The sequence below is a fragment of the Schistosoma haematobium genome, chromosome ZW (genome assembly GCF_000699445.3).
Source record: "Schistosoma haematobium chromosome ZW, whole genome shotgun sequence".
NCBI classification, from domain to species: Eukaryota; Metazoa; Platyhelminthes; class Trematoda; order Strigeidida; family Schistosomatidae; genus Schistosoma; species Schistosoma haematobium.
The window spans coordinates 74,380,939-74,402,770 of record NC_067195.1 but is presented as its reverse complement, the minus strand read 5'-3'; the positions used below and the strand labels follow the sequence as shown (position 1 = coordinate 74,402,770).

Here is a 21,832-nt window from a genome sequence, read left to right as displayed (position 1 = left end):
ACCTCTAGACCACTGAGCCGGCCGGCATCCGACGGTGTTAATATCTAGCTTCAACTAATCTCACAAGAGACCTGGATGAAGTCCACTCATCACTGCTTCTCACTAGAACTCCAGGAAATAACTCCTGAAGCCAGCGACTATTGAGCATATGTTGATTAATATCAGAAGAGGTTTTTTATATGTCGATTTCATATAATCACTCTAGTCAATTAATGAGTTTAACAAATTTAAATTTTCATACAAGTGGGTACTATTGATATATTATTTAATTATTGAATATCTGTACTTCATTTATTGCTTATTTTTTCTGTTGATTAATTAAGATTTTGAATCAAACCAGTCACTTGAAAAGAATATTGCAACTGACACATCCGAGAATAAATCAAAAGAGGAATTCAATGATACTAGTGCATATATTGATGAAAGTGATGATGATACTATTGAAGAAGGGGAAGAAATCATTACTTCAGCAATGCCACCAACTCAAATAGTTAATACTATAGTTACCACTACTACAAATCCAGATGGTAGTTTAAAGCGCACCACGAAAAAAACAACACGTACCGTTCTGACAACAGCAAGAATACGTAAAGTTAAACTAAAAAATTTGTCAACCAATTCAGAATCCAATCAGTCATCATCCTACTCAAAGAATCATCCAGATATGTCAAATATCATTAATTTTACAAAGTATAACTCTGAAAAATCAGATGGTAATTCGCTTGCGCAAGCGACATTAGCTATTATTCCACCACAAACTGAAGTGATTTATCAAGAAAATGTAAAACCTATTAGTGATATAGATCCAGATACTATGGCACAATTAAAGCAATCTCCTGATAGTGTAACATCCCAACAAGCTTTTACAAAGACAACTATGAAGAAGACAGTAAGTGCAACAGCAGCTACTGCTACATTTTATGCAACTGGTAGTGAAGTTATGAATCCAAATATTTTTACAAGTAATGAGTAAGTAACTAAAGATTTATTAACATTTTTGTAATAAATGCACATTTTGTAAACTAATTTTTTATCAGTAGATAGTGACTGAAGAAACACTAGACAGGATAAATCATATTCATTATTATTGATTTTGTTAATTCAAAGGCTATAAATCTTCATCAAGTAGAGTCATTTAAATACAATTAAACCCATTGTAAACGAGTTTGTATAGAAAAACAGTCGGTATACATAGAACCCTTAAAGAATAAAGTATTTTAATTTCTTGTCAAGTAAGATATTGAATTTAGAAATAATGTTAAATATTACAAGACGCAATAAATATGTTGTCTGCTAAGAGGATTTAAGATTGATCATGGTTGGAGTATTGTGGTGGCGGCCTATGCTTCTGTGACGACGGACCACGGGTGAACTCAAGGAAGCTGTTAGACGCTCAGAAGGAGCCGAAGACGTTCCATCCAATATTCTAGAATTTCTACGTGTAGCTTCCCGATTGGATAATGCTAATAACCCCCTGTATGCGGATTGGAGGACTGTAGTGATGATTTCGTTCTCAGATAGTCCGAAATCCAGGTCTACAATTTCTTGTTGATCACTGCCAGCCTCCTAACATCTCAGAATATTGTATACTTTGTTTAATCACCTACTGAATACTGAATATTGGTGGATGTAATTTCATCACCACGAAAAGGATGAGACAGACACGACACTGACTCAGTTATTAATCGGTTATAGATGTAACTGGATAGAGAGTTATCGTTGATGCGCATTGCTGAGGAGTCTGATACTAGGATGAAACGGCCGTCTAGTGTTTCTAGGCTTTCAGTGGTGGTTTAACATTGATTGATTCATGATCTCGATCAATAACTCAACAATCTCCCCAATTCCATACTGATAGTTATCTATGAATCAAATACAGAGCTTAACTTCTATATCCATGAAACTAGATTGTTTCATCAAAAGTGTTTCGATGTTAAAGTAGATTTTCAGTATTAATTTGTTTATTTCTCAACAAATCAATCCCGATACATTGATTCACATGAATTCCTTGTTTGCTTTTCTTAGATCCGCCAGTGAAGTTACCTCCGAAATTAGTAACAATATAAAAAGGTTAAAAGATTGTCATCAATCGTTTAGTTTGTCAAGTATGAATGAAAAAAATAAAACGACTTTCAACGAATCAAATAGACAAGATGCATACGAAAATGAAATGATTAGTACTGAAAATAATAATACGTCAATGAAAAAGAATGATTGTGAATTTGCAAGAACTATAACAACAAGAACTGTGACTACAACACATAGTTCCGGTTCAGCAACTACAACCACTACTACCACGACTACAACTATGGATAATAATAATAATAATAATAACAGTACAAGAAAACAGACTACACGAGTTACTAATAATTTTGCCAGTAAAAGGTCAGTTCTTTGTTGATTAGTAGTTTTTTTCTGGTTAAATCAATTTTACGTACTTGAATCCGTGAATATTGTCATCATTTGTATGGATGGCAAATAGATATGTTTGCTTGTGTGTGTAGACGTGATTTATGATGTAGGTTTTCAAATCTAAGGGTACGGTGATAATCATATTTTCAAGTGTTCTGACAAACTTAACCCAGAAAATTGTGGGCAGAGATAGATGTTGGTTTGTAGTGAAATTCAGGACGTGCATTTCGTCCTATTTGGGACTCATCAGCGGGATGTGCTTGCGTCCCAGAGTTGGTATTAACTCAGGGACTCGAAACAAATACCGTTTAATTCAAATGCTATCTCACTATCCATTTAGCTAGTGAGTTCATATAACCACTAGCTTGCGCAAAAGGGTTAAAATATGAGTCAAAAAATTGCACTTAAATGAACATTCCCATGATCTATAAAAATTGACATAAAAATTAAACCTGAAAACACCTACACTTTTTAAATACATGAAATCAAACTTATGCGGTACGTCTGTAATAACTAACACAAGGTGGTACAATGTACGAACGTTGCGTGGTACAAATCAAAGTTAAGCAGCTCATCAAACTATTAGTTCCTATATTATATTTATCTACAGTGATCACGGTTTTTAACTGGAATATGAAGACATTAGGATGGTTAGAATTACTCACCAGGAAACCTGCATGTAGGGCTTTTTACCAGCTGGCACTCATCACTAAGGCATACGTGAAACCAGAGATGAACTGATGTTCTCACAGCGATTTGAAGTCATAGCAACTAATTGCACATTTTGAGACATTACCATACAGCTGTTTCTATTAATATGTCTGTCAAGGTCACTTTTATTTAAAAGTGGATTTTTTCACTAATTAACCTCAGATAACTAACTAAAACAAGGCAAGAGACCTTAGTACAAAACAACTAACAAATGCACCTTGGTTACCATTAGTTCTCATCTAATGAGAGTTTTTGAGAAAAATTAATTATTTTAATTAAACTAATTACCACAAGCAAACATGGTTTATTATTTAAAAAATTATCAAAATTAACATAAAAATGTCAAATATTTCACAAATTGGAACTATATCTACCTGAAGTTTGTGCTGATGATGTCGTTCAGAAGAACGATGGAAGTTCCACAATCAAATCGTCCAGCTCAGAGAACAAATCTCCATCAAAATCGTTCACCCGAGCTACAGATCTTCACCATTTCAAAACCATCTGAGTGTAGTAGATTTGATTAATATAACATCATTATCCTCAAAGTAGACATTAATTATTGAATTGTTATAATATAAGATTTACTATATTTGTGGCCTAAAGTTTAAGCGTACATGCGCGAGATTGTTAGGTCCTGGGTCTGAATCTCATTGGGCGAGATCGTGGATGTGTACTTCTGAACAACATCACCAGCACAAACTTCAGGTGGAAATTCATTTTGTTTACTGGTATTTATACTCATTACTTAGCAAGATATAAAATTTCCGAAATGGCTGATTATCTAAATAAGACACAACTTTATTAAAATATCTTCGTTTGAACTTTTGAAAATTATTACTCCATTCCTTTTTTACTAATTAAGTTGACTAAAAAATATGATCTAAGTTCTTTAGATCATTTTTAAAATTCTTATAACAATTATATTTCGGTTATGAAAATCAATAATTTGTCAACTTCTTGACCAATTAATGACAGGGGAACATTATATGATGATAGTATAAGCAAAGATAGCTAGTGGCTAGCAGTGGAATATAGGACGAGCGTTTCTTCCTATTTGCGACTCGTCAGTTGGTTGCACTTGCATTTCGGAGTTGATGTGCACTCTGAGACTCAAAACCAGTACCGTTCGCTTCAAACGCCATCGCGTTATCCACTTAGCTACTGAGTCCTGAGAGCCACCTGCTTGTGCAATGGGGTAAAGTTTAAATTCACTTGTTGTGTTACTTGTATCTTCCAATTGTTATTTAGGATTTTAATTGATCAGTTTAGCTGGCGTATGTGCATCCTGTGCGGACCGCCTCAATATAACCACCACTAGCCGCTATCCATTTTTACTTAAACAGCTTGTGGCTTAAGGCCTACTCGAGGCAATCCCCACAGAATGCACATATGCCAACAAGAGACTAATCAATCGCAGTTCTAAATAACAGTGGGAAGATACAAGTAAACAACACCAAGTGAATGATAATATAAGTCTTAATAGTTATATTTTGTATTTTCCAGCTTAAAATTGACGACAGATCAAACATATTTAGGAAACCTTAATGCAATGTTTTTAACTTTATAATAATAGTTATATAGATTAGTAGATAAATAGATGGAAAGATTGGCGATTAGTTTTGATTCAAATATATAATTATATAATAATTAAGTAATGAAGCACATTTAGATATATTATTTGTGTGGTCGTAAATTGATATGTGTAATGAACGTTTGTTTGGAATGTGATGTTACCTGTAAAATAACATACATTCCAACTGGTTTGTTACTAATTCGAATAACTGTTCATATGTACAAAAGGTAAAAAAACATCAGCTGTTACATATTAAACATCCAAATGCATAATGTCAAAAAATGAATGAATTTCTACAAACGAACTCATAAAACCAATAAAACGTATTTGTCAGGGAGTGATCTCGGTAAGGCTACCATTAGAAAGCACGCAGTACCGAACAACTGTTTCATTCTAGTGCTTGATTACTCAGCAGTATGACAGGAATTAAATTGACAACTTACATATTTTGAATTAAACGCCCAACCACTAGAACCATATACAATGGCATCGAAATGTACACATTTCCAACGTTAATCAATACGAGATATGGCTTAATGATGATTTAGCTTTACAGGTAACAAATATTTTACCGTTAATATGTCTGAAGTCCACAGTTAATGATTTCGCATAAAAAAAATTCAGAATTTCATACCAAAGTATATGGTTGTTCAGACGAGAATTCTTATAAATATTCAGCAACGATATTACAAATCTGATTCAAACACTATGTTTTAAACTATTAGAATGTATATTCTCCTAAATTCAAACGGCAAACTCTATCTAGATGAAAAGATCCGCATGATTTGTATTATATTAGAACAACAAAAGTTACCGAACTCATATTAGAAGATTATTTACTTACAACCTACATCAAATTCAGCCCATAGATACATTCAACATTTCAGCATCTTACTTTTTTTCCTTCTTCTATAACGTTGTGTAAATAATTATATTTATCAAATTAGATAATACTAATTGTGGATTGCGAAATATTCAACAAGAATCTTCAATAATTAAGATCCATAACGTATGTAAATCACATGTTTATCTTATTTATATAATAAATAAAAATAGTAATAATAGTAATAATAATAATTTATCTTTACGCAATGGAAATGTAATTTGTAAAATCCTAAAAGCACATTATAGACATAATGTCTCCTTTTATTAACTAAAAGCTTTTTCATATTGTTTATAGTGTTTAAAGTAGATTCTTTCTTTCTTCCTATCTCTTTCTCTCTCCCTCTGTGAGTGAAATCGTAGTTTTATGGGTAGTTTAGTCCAAAATTAACATTTTAAGAATAGTAAAATGAATATATGAAAAAAAGATGAATTAATGGACACGTGGTGATAGTAAATAGAAGTAATAAACATAATTATCCAATAGATAGTATTTTATCCTTCAACAGAGATTTCTAATGGCTCAGGATCTAACTGGAGTTAGATCGTACAAATGATCGTTATTGAATGATTGCTGTTAAAATATACATCATAACTATTCTTGTTATAATTATTGACTTAAATCACGTTGATGAATAACGGAATTAAATAAGTCAAATACGAGAATAGATTTTTGAATGCGTATATTTTGTACACTCATTGATCTGCATAGACAATCAGAGGAATGAAGCGAAGGAAGCAAAGGGAAGAGAGAAAAACGAAATGACGCGCAGTGGAGAAGGCGAGTGAGCCAAAACAGTTTAATCAAGCGTTAATCAATATTTATAGTCACACAAAAATAAGCTACGGACATGTGATGAGTAGGATAATATATGCACGCACATACGCTTACATAAGAACGGTCATAGTTGATAAGTGAATAATCAACAAGGTCAAAACGTGGCTCAAGAAGAATGGATAAATTGGCCTTTCTAGAAGCTAGAATAAGTTATGTAGGATTAACATAGTAACCTACACTACAAATTAATTACTTTAATAGAAATATTGGATTGAAATATTCACTGTGCAATAAGTACACCAAGATTTATCATTAAAATGTGTGAAATTATATTTCACATGAACACATTTATTTTTAATGTTAAAAAAGAATAAACTTATCATGAAATCCTATCAGACTATATTAATACGACACAGTAAGAAGTAAAATATCATGATCCCTATCTTATAAATCAATATTCTGGATAGTTGCAGGTAGTCAACAGATAACCCTGGACCCAGATTTCGTACTAAACGGCACTCGTCAGCAAGCTTTATATTTAACTGTAATTCTCTTTGACAAATTCAATTCAGTTTCACACATCTCTTTTAAGGAAATATTCTAACATGATGGAAAGATCAAATCCAATGAATTCAAGCAAAAAATAATAATCAAGGATTTGTTCATTTATCATCCATATTTAAGGAAAGAGTTTAGTTCATTAGGTCAGATAAATAATACGTATTTTTACAGAGAAGACAATAGAAAATAAACTACATAGTAACTGATGCTTTATTTGACAGTTTTACCTTGGTTTTCATAGTGTATTCTGTGGAAGTATAGTCTACTATATGAAACAATTCATTAACCCTTATTTGTACTAGACTGAATAGAAAACAAGTTAACTGAAATATACACAGTTCAAGTGAACACTTAATTGCTAGTTTCGTTATGAGACTCATCTTTTCTTCTACTCATTTCTTTGTATAAATGATAAGTATTATTGGAATTTTAAATGATCGATATGAAAGAAATAAAAAACTAAAGAAAACTTATATGTGTAAGTTATAAATGAAATAATCTCAGCGATTGAAATTAAAACAATTCCAACGTTTCGTCCAGCTAACTTGTCTAAACTTCTTCAATCGCTGGGATTATTTCAAATGTAATTTTCACGCATAATGTCTTCCCTATACTTGGTGCCCAATTTTTGTTAAACTATTCGTTCTAATCTTGACGAATATTCGTATTAAGAAAACGTATATTCAATAGTTGACATCATGATTAAAATGAAGCATTGAAGATAACTGGAACATAGAGTAATTGTTATGGAAATGAAGGAAAACTTATTTTAAAACCAGAATAAATCAGAAACTTTACATTAATTCACTAATTTTCTGTATAATGGATTGATTTATTATTAGATATAAGAAAAAACTCCAACTGATTGAACCACATCATTAATAAGAGGGACTCAGAACCAGGACCTTCAGTATCATGTACAAACGCTTAACCTCTAGACCACTGAAATAGATAATTATTTTCACCCAACACAGATTGAACTCCACTGGTCACAGCTCATTGATCTAGAGCTCAATTATTCACGCACGAGACCAAATGTCTTAGGTTCGAGTCACGCATATGAAATCATGTATGCACATTACTGAGGCTTTCCATACCAGAACGAAACGATCGTCCAGTATTTCCAGGTTTTGTTTAACTTAGATTAACTTATACATTCTATGATTAAAATTACAACAATCTCTACAGACTCTTAGTTTAAATATTTCAATTCATCAATAGATCAGGCTTTGACGAAGATAAAAATTCATTGAACATATATTTTCATTATAAAACGTTCATACCCTTTTTTTAGTCCATTTTCATGTTTTATTACAAAACAAAAATAAAAATACTATACAAACATATATATATATATATATATATATATATATATATATAAACTAATTTCTTTTCTTTTTTTCTCTTCATTTACACAAAATTATTGTTTTGTTTTTGTTTTTTTTATTTTTTTGTTTTGTAAAAACAAATACTACTTATATTCTAACTTCATTCAAGTAGTAAATTTAATTTAAATGTTACCTGATTTGAAGTAGAAACTTGAACTGGATTAGTTTTCTCATCAGACAAACAAACAAACAAAAAAAAGAAGTAAATAATCACAACAAATTCGTGATGTATGATTCATTTGTAAAAAAATTTTTTTTGGTAATCTAATGTTATTTTATTTTTTAAAAAAAAAATTCTCATGAAAACAAACATTCATGTCAAGAAAAATATTCAGTTAATTTTAAGTCATATGGCGTAGCGTCATTAATATATATAAATATACTAAGATCAATTCTGGGAATTACTGGAGATTCAGATGGTGGTTGGAGGTAGTCAACAGGAAACCCTGGACCCGTGTTTCGTGCTACTCGGCACTCGTCAGCAAGGTGTGCCTGTAATCTTGAGGGAACTAGTGCTCCCTGGCGGATCCGATCTCGTGTCACCCAGCTTCACAGTCAGAGACGTTACCACTGAGCTATCCGAGCTGCGACTGATCTCCTGTAGGACTGAGATGTAATCATAATTGATTAATCACTGGGTGGTGATCAATGTCATGCTTGTCTAGTCCTTATTAGTGCAGATCGAATGCTATCGATCATGTTACAATATGGCCACCAGTCTAGGTGACTCGTCACTGCGGGCACTATATATTGAGATTTAGATGGTGGTTGGAGGTAGTCAACAGGAAACCCTGGACCCGGGTTTCGTGCTACTTGGCACTCGTCAGCAAGGTGTACCTGGAGATTTCATTAAGTTATCACTTGATACTGATTATTATTCTATAGAATGAAGTGTTTTGATCATGAGATGGAGATCCTAGATAATCATTTATGTAGTGAGATAAATGAATGAAACATTGATCATTGTTCTGAACGTTATGAATAAATTGATCAGGTATTGAATGATTAAGTTTGTAATGGTGAAGAAAATTTATAGTTCAGATAAATGATTTTGATGAAGTTTTGTTCTATGAATCGAATGATTTGATCGTGGAGTTTTCATCGTTCTTCTAAACGACACCATATCAGTACAAACGTCTAGCATGACTAAATCATTCAGATCAGAGATTTAAAGTGTCATCAAAATGATCAAGTTTAAAAATTTGATCACTGTTAAAGAAACAAATTTTAGATTGAATTCAATCAATTCATCAACTATTTTATGAAGATTATCTGATAATTTTCGTCTTCAAATTACATTATCGACATTTATCAAAGAGGCTAATTGCTTTGAATTTCTTAAAGGAAGAAGACTCCTTGCACATAATTTATGAAATTTCCATTTTCTCAAATCGTTATTTTATACATGGAAGTTATAGAAACCGTAACAACTTACTTACTTACTTACTTACTTACTTACGCCTGTTACTTCTCATGAAGGAGCATAGGCCGCCACCAGCATTCTCCATCCAACCCTGTCCTGGGCAATCCGCTTCAGCTTTTTCCAGGTGTCCTTCTTTCCAGTTCATCGGTACTTGTTTCTCCTCTCAAATCTTTTTGAATAGAAGGTAGAGCATGTTTGTAGTTACTTCGATGTCTGACTTCAGTGCTTCAGCTGGTATGTTGTCGTGTCCTGCTATTTTCCCGCTCTTGATTTGTCTGATGGCCATTCTGATTTCTTCCGTCGTTGGTGGATTGACATCTGTAGGAAGATCTGTGTGTGCTACACTTCATTTCTTCACTGATAACTGAAATGATTTAAAAGCAGCAAAATAGATATTCAAAAGCTGTTCTTTAATTATAAAAAAGAGTATGCAAGAAAACTATCAAACGGTGCTATTCTACTTCATAATTTCATTTAGTAGTCTTTCATGAATAAAAAATTCCATTTCACTTTAGCATACGACTTGTTTACATTTTTTTAAGGACTTAATTAAGTGGTGCAGTACGGTGAAATCAATTAACTTCAATTTTTTTTTATTTTGTATACACCCCAAACTTAATGTTACTAACATCGTCTACACAAATATCCGGTTAGAAATAATTTTGAAAACAGTGGTTTTTAACCAATATACCTGGCTCTTTTATTTGTATTGCTTATATAAATTTAATTATGTTTGTAAATTGATATGGGTTCGAAAATAGTTTTTAGTGATTATTATTATTAATACATTCGAGGCCTAATAGGATTGTATCTGATCAACGTATCTCTAATAATCTGTAACAACATTTGAAACTAAATTCCTAAATCTGGATATCTCTTTTCTTCACAAAACTTATAATCATCCATAAACTAATCCTAATGTATTTTGTCGAGAGATAAGCATACTTTAGCGTCAACTTTTATCTTAAACAATCATTGGATAGAAAATGACTTATCACCAAGCAGCAATTAACGAACATTTCGTTCTATTTCGAAATAATCTACCAAGATATTGCTATGAATATTCAAAGGATCAAGTTAAAGACAATAATCGTGTCAATGTCATTTAATCTTACTGTGAAAAAAGGTATGAATTTTCATGAAAATGAACAAATGAACATGACTTAAGAGAATTTGAAACACTACCATACATTATTTGCTTTAAATGAATAGTTTTAACAGTAAAACAATCAAAAAAGAGAAATGCGTCATGTAAATGTTCCTCTTTTCAATAATTCATTACTATCTACTCTTTCATTATTTACTAAGAAGTACTTCAGATAATATCTAAACAAAATATTCAGAGCAGCATATATGAATCCATTTGAAAGAAGAAAAAAAGAGTAATCAAAGTAGATGGTTACCGCTGAATAAACAGATTACCAATATACTAATGTCTAGTTTCTAAGAGAATTATCTAAAAACAATCAAGAGTGCTTCAGAAGATAGTCAATATCATACAGAATTCCTATGATGGATTAAACTGCAAAATTGTGCATGGAGGACAGTTGACAAAGTCGTTCGAAGTGAAGACCGGTGTTAGGCAAGGTTGCTTACTCTCACCCTTTCTCTTTCTTCTGGTGATCGACTGGATCATGGAGACGTCAACATCTGAAGTGAAGCACGGGATACAATGGACATCTAGGATGCATTTGGACGATCTGGACTTCGCAGATGATCTGGCCCTCCTATCGCAAACGCAACAACAGATGCAGGAGAAGACGAACAGTGTGGCAGCAGCCTCAGCAGCAATAGGTCTCAATATACACAAAGGGAAAAGCAGGAATCTCCGATACAACATAGAATGCACCAATCCAATCACAATTGACGGAGAAGATTTGGAGGATGTAAAAACCGCTACATATCTGGGCAGCATCATTGATGAAAATGGTCGATCTGATGCAGATGTGAAGGCGCGGATCAGCAAAGCAAGAGCAGCATATTTACAACTGAAGAACATCTGGAACTCAAAACAACTGTCAAGACAGTTCTACGGCATGGAGCGGAAATCTGAAGAACTACGAAAGCCATCATCCAGAAGATACAGGTGTTTATTAACAGTTGTCTACGCAAAATACTTCGGATCCGTTGACCGGACACCATTAGCAACAACCTACTGTGGGAGAGAACAAACCAGATCCCAGCGGAGGAAAAAATCAGGAAGAAACGCCGTAAGTGGATAGGACACACATTGAGGAAAGCACCCAACTGCGTCACAAGTCAAGCCCTCACGTGGAATCCTCAAGGCCAAACGAAAAGAGGAAGATCAAAGAACATATTACGCCGAGAAATGGACACAAATATGAAAATAGTGAACAAGAATTGAATAGAACTAGAAAGAAATGTTCACGACAGTGTAGATTGGAGAATGGGTTCTGGGATCCTGGAGGAACGAATGGCGTGTGAACCAATTATTGGTCACCGTCTATCATGGGATTGCATCTCCTTACGTTGCTCCATTGCCTTGTGGATTGGACCTTTAGGTCAAAGGCTCCGAGTGTGGCCCTCTAAGAAAACCACCTGCTTTGGTTTGGGCACCCGGGCAGTATCACAGCCCACACACAAATCGAATGGTTTATGTAGCGCATATGTATTTGGTGCCTCCCTGTACCAACGTTTATGTGTTTAAATAAATAAATAAATAAAAATGTTGAAAACAATTTGTATTCTACAGTTAGACTTTATACAATAAATGCCTTATCTCGATAGTGTAATAAAAAGACGAAGATTGTCAGAACCATGTGATATATTAGCGGAATATATTTCGAAAGATGAGATTACACATATGGTTGTTATTGAAACATTTATATATAAAAATAAAAGGTCAACTACACTAGAAATAGAGGGTAAGAGAAGTCAAGGATAATAAAGAAAGCAATGTCTTAACAATTTGAAACCTAATCACTCTGGATAATAAGCTAATATTATCAGAGTAAGTTTAAAGTGAGAAGAAACTGTTTTTGAATGCACAAAAGGTTTTGAATTTTCGTTTGGCTATGGCTTCAATAAACCATAGTATACACCCTTTTACACCTTTTTGCGACATCACAAAAGCCGAGTTAGGATCAGTCTTATGGCCTGCTTCGATTATGTGTTTAGCAATTGAGAATGATGGATGTTTTTCCTCTACTCTGATTGTATTTGTTTCTGCGACCATTTAGGCATATTTTCACACACCCTAATTTTTAGGTCACAATTACTCCTCCCTATGTATATGTGACCACACAGGCACTTAGTAGCTATAGCTCACACTATTCGAATCCATTGATATCTTCAATTTCGTGGTTTACAAAAGTCATATTCATTCTGAAAATTAAAACATGAGTTTGATAAAGCAAGAAACATAACCAATGAAGTTGAAAAAGTCATAATTAATTCAAGATTCAAATAGTTTTCGTTCAATCTTATATAAAGGTAGTTAAATGAACAAACTAGTTTGCAATAGTGATTTAATTGATATTCATCTGTGAAATGAACTACTTTTAATTGAGATAGTGGAGAAGAGGTGCACAGAAAAAGCTGTGAAACACATATGGAGAAATTGGGACACTTCACTTCTATCTGAATTTTGTGCTGATGATGTCGTTCAGAAGAACGATGAAAGCTCCACGACCGAAACATCCAGCTCAGAGAACAAAACTTCACCAAGAACTACTTTTTAATTATTCAGTAATATACATTTTAATGAATTCTTAACTATTTATAAAAAATAGATTTCTTTTTAAAAAAATCCTAATTTTATTTTTGCTCATTATTTACCTGTTTATATTTACTTTTTGTTCATGCTATAAAACACAACTATCATTATTCTAATCAACTCTATGGTTAATATATGAATGTTCCAATGTCATTCAAATAATGATCAATCATTATCATGACAACAATGTTATTGGTTATTAATCAAATCACATTGGATGGATATTGATTTGAATATATTGATTATTTAAATTACTGATAATAAAAATGGGTTGACAATCATGGATAGATTTTTTTGTAAGTTAATTTTTTTTTCCTAAAAGTTAATTTAACTAAATTTATTTTGTATTATTTATGACATTATTATCAGAAGGGGTTTTGTGGAGATTGTAGTAATTTCAATAGTTGAGATAATGAGTCAATTAAAGCTAGACCATCATGGAAAACCTGGAAGCACTGGACGGCTTTTTCGTCCTTGTGTGGGACTCTTCGTCGGTGCCCTGACTTCAAGAGGTATTTTCTGGAGTTCCAGTGAGAAGCAGTAACCAGTGGAGTTCAACTGGGTCTCTTGCGAGATAGTAACTCACTGAACACAATGGTGGACGATGGCTCAACTTCGTCAATCAGTTGAATTTAGACATTAAAACCGTTGGATGCTGGCTTAGTGGCCTAGGGGTTAAGCCCACACGCGCGAGACTGATAGATCCTGGATTCGAATCTCGCGAAGAGGGATCGTGGGTGCTCACTGGTGGGGAGTTCCATATTAGGACGAAACGGCCGTCCAGTGCTTCCAGGTTTTCCTTGATAGTTTAGCTTCAATTGATTCATGATTCCAACCAGTGAAGTAATTTTGTTTTGATTAAGTTTATTTATTTATTTTTAAAATTATTTCAATAATTTATAATACAGTTTGTTTGGTTATTTACTTTTTGGTTTTTTTAATTATATTGAGTAATTAGAAAATAACAAATGAAACATATAGTAAATAAATGAAAGTCAAAACTGAAATTAAGTTGGTTGAATTCATGATGTCAGTGTAGAGTCAGGCTACTTGGATATTCTTGTTTATAAGGTCTAGATTACAGCGTACATGATTGTTTTGTTAGGATACGTTAGATGATTTGCTATTCTACTTCAAGCATCATTAACTATGAATTATATAATAGTAGTGTAATGAGTATAAAGTTTGGGTGGAGCATCTATAAACAGCTCTTTGTCTTTATATATATATATATATATATATATATATATATATATATATATATATATATTCCATTCAACCTAATTGATAATTTCAGACACTAAATCTAAGTAAGATGATCAGTGATAATAATAATAATTAAAGGGGGAGTTAAGTTAGCAAAGATGCAACCAGAAAGAATTTTTCCAGTTAAAGAAGGTACGTCCTTTTTTATGAAGAAAGTAAAAGAAAGTTGTAGCAGGACCACCGCCGACTTCTATCTTGAGCCATTTCTGATAATGACCCTAGCTATCGTGTTACACCATCTCTAGGACTCTAACCGAAGATTTGTGAAGGACCAACACAGGCCAATCGTGTACAACCTTCTTCCATACTACAACACCATGTCATGCGCTGACTACCTCTCCCTTTTTTAACCGGTCTCTGCGTCGGCAAATAATGCACCACGTGGAATTCTCTGGGACGACATTCGCAGGACATATCCAAGTCACCGAAGTCTATGTTTCAAGATAGTTACACCAATTGAATTATTGTCTCTGTGCTCGAACACACGATGCCGAACCTTCTCATTACTAACATGATGTTGCCACTGAATGTCAGCAATCCTTCGGAGACAAGGATGATCAAACATGGAAAGTCGTTTAACATCCTCAACTCTGAGAGATCAGGTCTGATAAGCATAGAGCAAAAATGCTCTCACTGACTCATTCTAAATCCGACTTTTTACAGATAGACTAACATCACGAATGCGTCAAAGATGGCCTAGATAGACATAAACGGCTCTAGCTTTCACTGTATGTGAATTGATTTCATCACTCACGTCATGAGCAGCATTTATGGAGCTACCCAGATACATGAATTTCTCGATTATTTCTACCCGCTAACTACTCACAGTGAGTGTATGTTTAGGATCCTGCTAGTCTTGTAAAAATACTTTGTACTTCAAAAGTACAAAGTACATGTAAATGATCTTGTGAAGATTCATTTCTAATAGTATTTCAACTATGCATTACATCCACATTCTCTATACATAACACTTTGAAATTTTTCCTATAATGTTAGCTCACAATACATTGATATCATGTCTTCTGACTAATTCGTTTATTAATTTTGAATACATTGAAAAATTTGTGGAGTTATGAAACAACTGACTATTTTTTTTATCTCCGATAATATATTGCTTATAACTGATAAACATATTTCAATGAAATTGTTGAATCTCTTATCAATATATATGAATAGAAATTGTTTTTAGTTTTTGTTATAACTTGTGAGCGTCGATTAGAGGGCAGTGAATTATCTATCGGACCAAGGACGCGTAAACACGTGCGAGCTGCCTAGAGTCCTGATTGGCTCTGCTTTCCGCCTAGCCCAACCAGTTAAGTCCAGAACATAAGTCTCAGCCTCTGCAATATGAATCATTATATTTCAAATATATTGAGTTTATATACCAATCAAACAGACCACAACGTACCATAAAATAGAAAATAACATTTGTACAATATTTGGTTAACAGGGAAATGACACGTGAAATAAAAATAAACCACTAGAAAAATGATGCCATTTCAAGTCCAAGAATAGCATTAGACTTAACAAGATAGTTTTTGGGATATTTTTCTGAATATCCCAACAGTTTTGTTGTTATAAACACATATTTACGTCATTGATCATATGGAGAACTAAAACATATGAGCTTTTATTTAGCTTATCTTATACAACCGTATAAATATATATAATCGTAAATATCATTTTTTATGATCGAGCAATATTATCTTATTGTTAAAATCTTAAGAGTTTAGATCAGAATTTCACAAATCAACTTGTAACTCTATGCTTCAAAGCTTAAACAAACTGGACTCATTGGGAAATTTTTACAGAAAAATGTTAGTTTATTAAAGTTAACATCATTTATTTTGGCATAATTCTAAAAATAGACCCATTTTAGTAATCATATTAAGTATAACAAACTATGATAGTTCTATTAATTACTTAATTGTCACATACAAAATTCTCAATTAAACTTATCAGAATTACAAACTAACCAAATAAGTGAGTAGATAGCAGTAGAGATCACTGTGAGACAATCACATAGTTAATTTTATAACCATGTTAAAGTCTTTGTAATTGTTAAAGATTTTCGTACTAGTATTTTAACTAAGCTAATGGCTGACACTTCTCCAGATTGTAATACTATTGTGATGGACCAAAATATATATTAACTCAATGATAGCAATAAACTTATTACGTTCAAATGTTAATGTGATAATATGTCAATTATAAGTTGTAAGCATAAATAACAATTAAGGGATGTTACTTAAATCGGCAGGTTTGTACGTGTTCAGGTTGCGTTTGGTACCACAATCCACAATTATACATAATTAATAATTCCGATGAGGTTGTTATTAGTTCGAGGAATATAGTCAGACGTAAAATATCATGTAAATGTAGTTGCAGTCTATAAATGTAGATAATAGATATTTCAGAGTTCAGTTATTATAACCACAGAAATGGAGAATGAGAAACGTGTGTATAGTAGTGTATTTACGAGAACTTAACAGCGTGTGTCATGTTATGAATGATACACAAAGGAAGAAAGTGTGTTCAAGGTTATACACTTAAACAACACGTACAACCATTTTATGATAAATGTACAAACTGTGAAAATTAACAAATAATTTTTTTTTTTTTCAAAAGTAATTGCCTTCTGAATAGGTAGTTGTGGTAAAACATTAGAAATTCTGTTGAGTGTTGTAAGGAGTACATGGACTCTGTTTGTATTCAAGTGGATACACAATAAATAAAGGTAGTGTCAGAATAAAACCAGTCATAAAAATGTCAGTTACAGCTTACATAATTTAGTTAAAACAACTTTGACAGTAACAATTTGAGGATTCTATTTTTTAAGTTAGCTAGGTTGTAAAAGTAACTTGATAGGGTTTTCAACTCACGAAAAACTATTTGTAAACTTTCTGTGCTGTCTTCAAATTTCAAAGTGATTTAGAAGTTTTGCGGGAATTAAAGACTATGTAATAATGAAATAACTGAAATGTTCACGTTTGTAAATTTAACAAAGGAAATATGAATACACAGAATAAAAAACTAGATTACAATTATAAACAACGATTTAAGCTTAACCACCACTGAAAATGTTGAAGCACTGGATGTCTGTTTTGTTCTATTATGGGATTCCTCCCACTCACTGGATCCGAATCCATTGGTAATGTGTAACTTCAACACCGTTGGATGCTGGCTCAGTGGTTCCGAGGTTATGCGTTCAAGTACGAAAGTGGAGATCCTGGGTTCGAGTCCCACACGCGGGTCCGCGTATGCGCACCGCTGAGGCGTTCCATACTAGGACGAAACAGCCATCCAGTGCTTCCAGGTTTTCCATGATGGTCTAGCTTCAATTGACTCATGATTTCAACTATTGAGATTTAAATTAAAACCTGTAGAAAAGTTTGAGAGAATGAAAAAAATCTCTTACAAATGTTCTATTTGTTTTAATTATTCAATAAGGTTCATTACATAATCATCACATAGAAAGAAAACTACGATGAACTTAAAACAAGATTTCATTTTGTAAACTATAATGACGATAGAATGAATTTATTTTTAAAAAAATGTATAAATGCTTATTGCTTCACATCATAAACATGTATAATGATTGACCATAGATTGTTTATCTAATAGGTTCCTATTGAGATGTGTTAAGTTTACAAGTGATTGAATCGTACTTACTAATTTGTTTACATGTGATTGAAAAATGTACTTCAATAATATTAGCTTAATTCATTTAGAAAGATAAAATCTTTATATGTAGTATGTTCTGAGAATAAATATTTTTCATTATAATTTGTTGAAATCTGTAAGTCTAGACAATGAAACTTGTTCAACTGTTCATCAGCATGATAAATAAGCAATTGTGTAAATAGTTGTTAATTGAAAGAATGTAATTCATTTCATTGACGGATTATAAATGTTGTCTAAATAAAATGTTATTTATCTACACCATTATATCTGTAAAAAGTTTTAATCTACATAAACGAATAGATGGTTCAAACATGATTCAGACATGAGTTTCAAACATTGTACAATCAAAAGGTTACTTACAAATTAGACTAAAGTACAAATAGGAAATTTAATTACCGAAGTATAGTGAAATGTATAGAACAATAATTTCGCATACTATAATTTGAATATCCAGTGCTTCCAGGTTTTCCATGGTGGTCTAGCTTCAATCGACTCATGATTTCAACCTGTGAAAATTTCTAAAAAAGTCTCCACAAAACTCATTCTGATGTCCTATACATTGAATAATTAATATCTATAGGATAAACAAAAGGATTTAATGACTATTAAAAGTGAATCTTTTTAATTGTTTGTTTATTTAGGTGATTATGAGTTAAGCAATTTATCTAATGATTCTTTGAACTGATTATATTACAAACATTTGATAGTATTAAATTTCAAATAATGAAATAATGGGTGAATGAACACATAACAAAATGGCTTGAGAAACAAATGGATTCCAATGGTCTAAAAAAAGATCACAGGATAGACAAACATCATCCTCCATCGCGAATACATTTGATTGAGACTGGTCATAAGATTGACATCAAGTCAGTATTTGTAGTGTTGTACAAAAGCCTTCAAGGATGTATACTAAGGTTTATTGAAGCCTTAGCTATACGGAAATTGAAACCTCCCTCCTTATGATCAACCTACCCTGGTAATACGGTTGACATTAAGTAACCGGCCTATATGATTCCCTACCACCCCTTTTAAAAAAATTGTGGGGTGTGAATGAAAAATTTAGGTATCATTGATTGGTGGACTTGTTTTGCAAGTGTGTGCTCAAGTGATAATGAACAAACATTTTGTTACCTTTAATAATTTTGTGATTGGTCGTAAACTGTTCATCTTTGTAATCTGATTAGTTGAAATCGAAATCACATCTGGAGCTGTGATTGGATACCAGAATTTTCATTTTTTACATTTGAAATTTAATGATAATGAATAATTTTTTTTGTGTAATCTTAGTCTTGAAAAAAATTTAGACTTTTGAAGAAAAAGACACCAACTTAATTGCATTACCATGCAATCCTACTGTTAGTGAATGTGTATTGGGATCAATTTTTGTTTTCCGATCAAGTATACCTTGAATTGAAGTCGTTAGTTATCGGAACAGGAATAATCATATGTATCTCAGTAAAAGAAAGTTTTTGGGAAAAAGCATCTGTAAACCGGTTTGAATATTTGATAATAGTGATTACTGAATGAGGTCGGTAGTCAAATATTTAATACCAAATTAATAAACAAATTATCACCAAAGTGTGTGCATAGGCTTTTTTGTAACACACGGTGTGTTAATGGGAAAAAGAAATCAACATATCAATAAATCATCATGATAAATTACTGGTTGCAATATGTATAATTCAGGTGAACCAACCGTAGACGATCATTTAATGAACTGACTTTGACAGTATATGAAAGTAGTAATAAATTTTCCGAAAAAGACACTTAATATTTAGTAAAGGATTATTTTGTAAATGTTCATTCATAATGAGAATTAGACAACGTTAGATTTAAATGTGGTTAAATTGTAAAAGTCCATTGAAACGGTTTATTGTGTTCACTTGTAAATTATTTGTAGTTCTGTATTTTAAAATTAATTTTTGGTCGTAATAAAAACTAGTTTGTTTAATCAGTCATGTGTGAATATTGTTAACCGCCGTAATATGAAACCTGAATTATCTAGACATTATGAATGTAACCATTTTTGACAAGCATTTGAAATATCAGTTTCATGAAGTGTAAATGAACAAGCCTACGTCGTCTGACTGACTCAACAAATATTTATCGACTTTAAACGTATAAATATGAGTAAGGTCAACTGTATCAATGAACATTTACAATGCTATTAGTATTATTTATTTTCCTTATTATTATTATTATTATTATTATTATTATTATTATTATTATGTCAATTGACAAGATTCAATTCTTGTACTATGTATTTCATTGACACAAAATTTTTTGCATTTTCAATTTTCCTATAATGCTTAGTCACTTATTGTGACTGAACACTTTACTGCAAATCATCCCGACCTTTAGTGAATGACCTTTTTAATTTGTAAATATATATATCGTTACAGATGTAAACGTTAACCATTGTTAACACATTACATTGTCAAATTCATAAATGTCATGCCTTATTTTTGGACTTTATAAAATAATAAAATTATGGACTAATAACTGTATAGTGTGATGATGAAGTTAAGGAAAACGATTGTTTCCTAAATTATTTTTGATTTTTGAATATTTTAAGGGAATATTTAACTGGTACAACGAGATTGTACCAGTCATAAATAGTTGATGAGGTGTGCAAATGAATACGGTGATATAATCAGTAGTTATGAATAACTATGGAGGCTTAGTTTACGATCAGACGTACTTCTTACGTACGCATAGTTCTGGTTTCAGGAAATTTTAATATAAAACAAGAATATGAAGTTCTTGTTTTGTGTATCTATGAAACGGATAATATTCTTATTTCTTTTTACACTTACTGTATGACCTTTTATCACCATCATCATTTCAATGATGATGGTTTCAACTTGTTTTCAAATGTCATTATTTTATTCCTAAATAAGTTAATTTTCTCAATTTCGTTTACTTCTCTATGAGCTTTAATCACATTCATCTTTGTAATTATCTTATTACATTCACTAATAAATGTCATCATAAGTTTATTGACCTAACGACAAAATTACGATTTTCACTCATTTAAAATATTCCTATTAAAATGTACTCAAAATGTACTTTTATTAGATAGTTTACAAATGTGTTACTAAAACATGAACGCTAATCACATTATTTTCAATATAAAATTACTAGATTAGTCTTCATTAGATGACAAAATCTTGTCTAAGTTTTCTTAACCTTTATATCTAATAAACGTTAGAAACAAGTTTACGAATACATGAACGATAATCGCTTTTCCACTATTAATCTCTAAGGGATATCTAAATTCATGAGACATTAATAAGTGCTTAATCACTTGACCTTTGCGGCGGAAAAGTAGTAGATAAAAAATAATGGAAATCAAATTGTGGGTGGCCCTGAAAAGGGCCTTTACTCGTTCTCGCGGTCGAACGTCATCACT

At 32.1% G+C, this 21,832-nt stretch overlaps 1 protein-coding gene across 1 annotated transcript in view; it reads left to right on the top strand.

Annotated features, from left to right (window-relative positions):
- MS3_00010490 (uncharacterized protein) overlaps nt 1–21,832 on the top strand; it is a gene marked incomplete at its 3' end in the record, with an annotated part of 99,425 nt that overhangs the window by 36,003 nt on the left and 41,590 nt on the right. The window contains exons 2-3 of the mRNA XM_051218866.1: nt 324–969; nt 2,026–2,378. Coding sequence (XP_051072458.1) covers nt 324–969; nt 2,026–2,378 — 999 coding nt within the window. The remainder of the gene's footprint in view (nt 1–323; nt 970–2,025; nt 2,379–21,832) is intronic.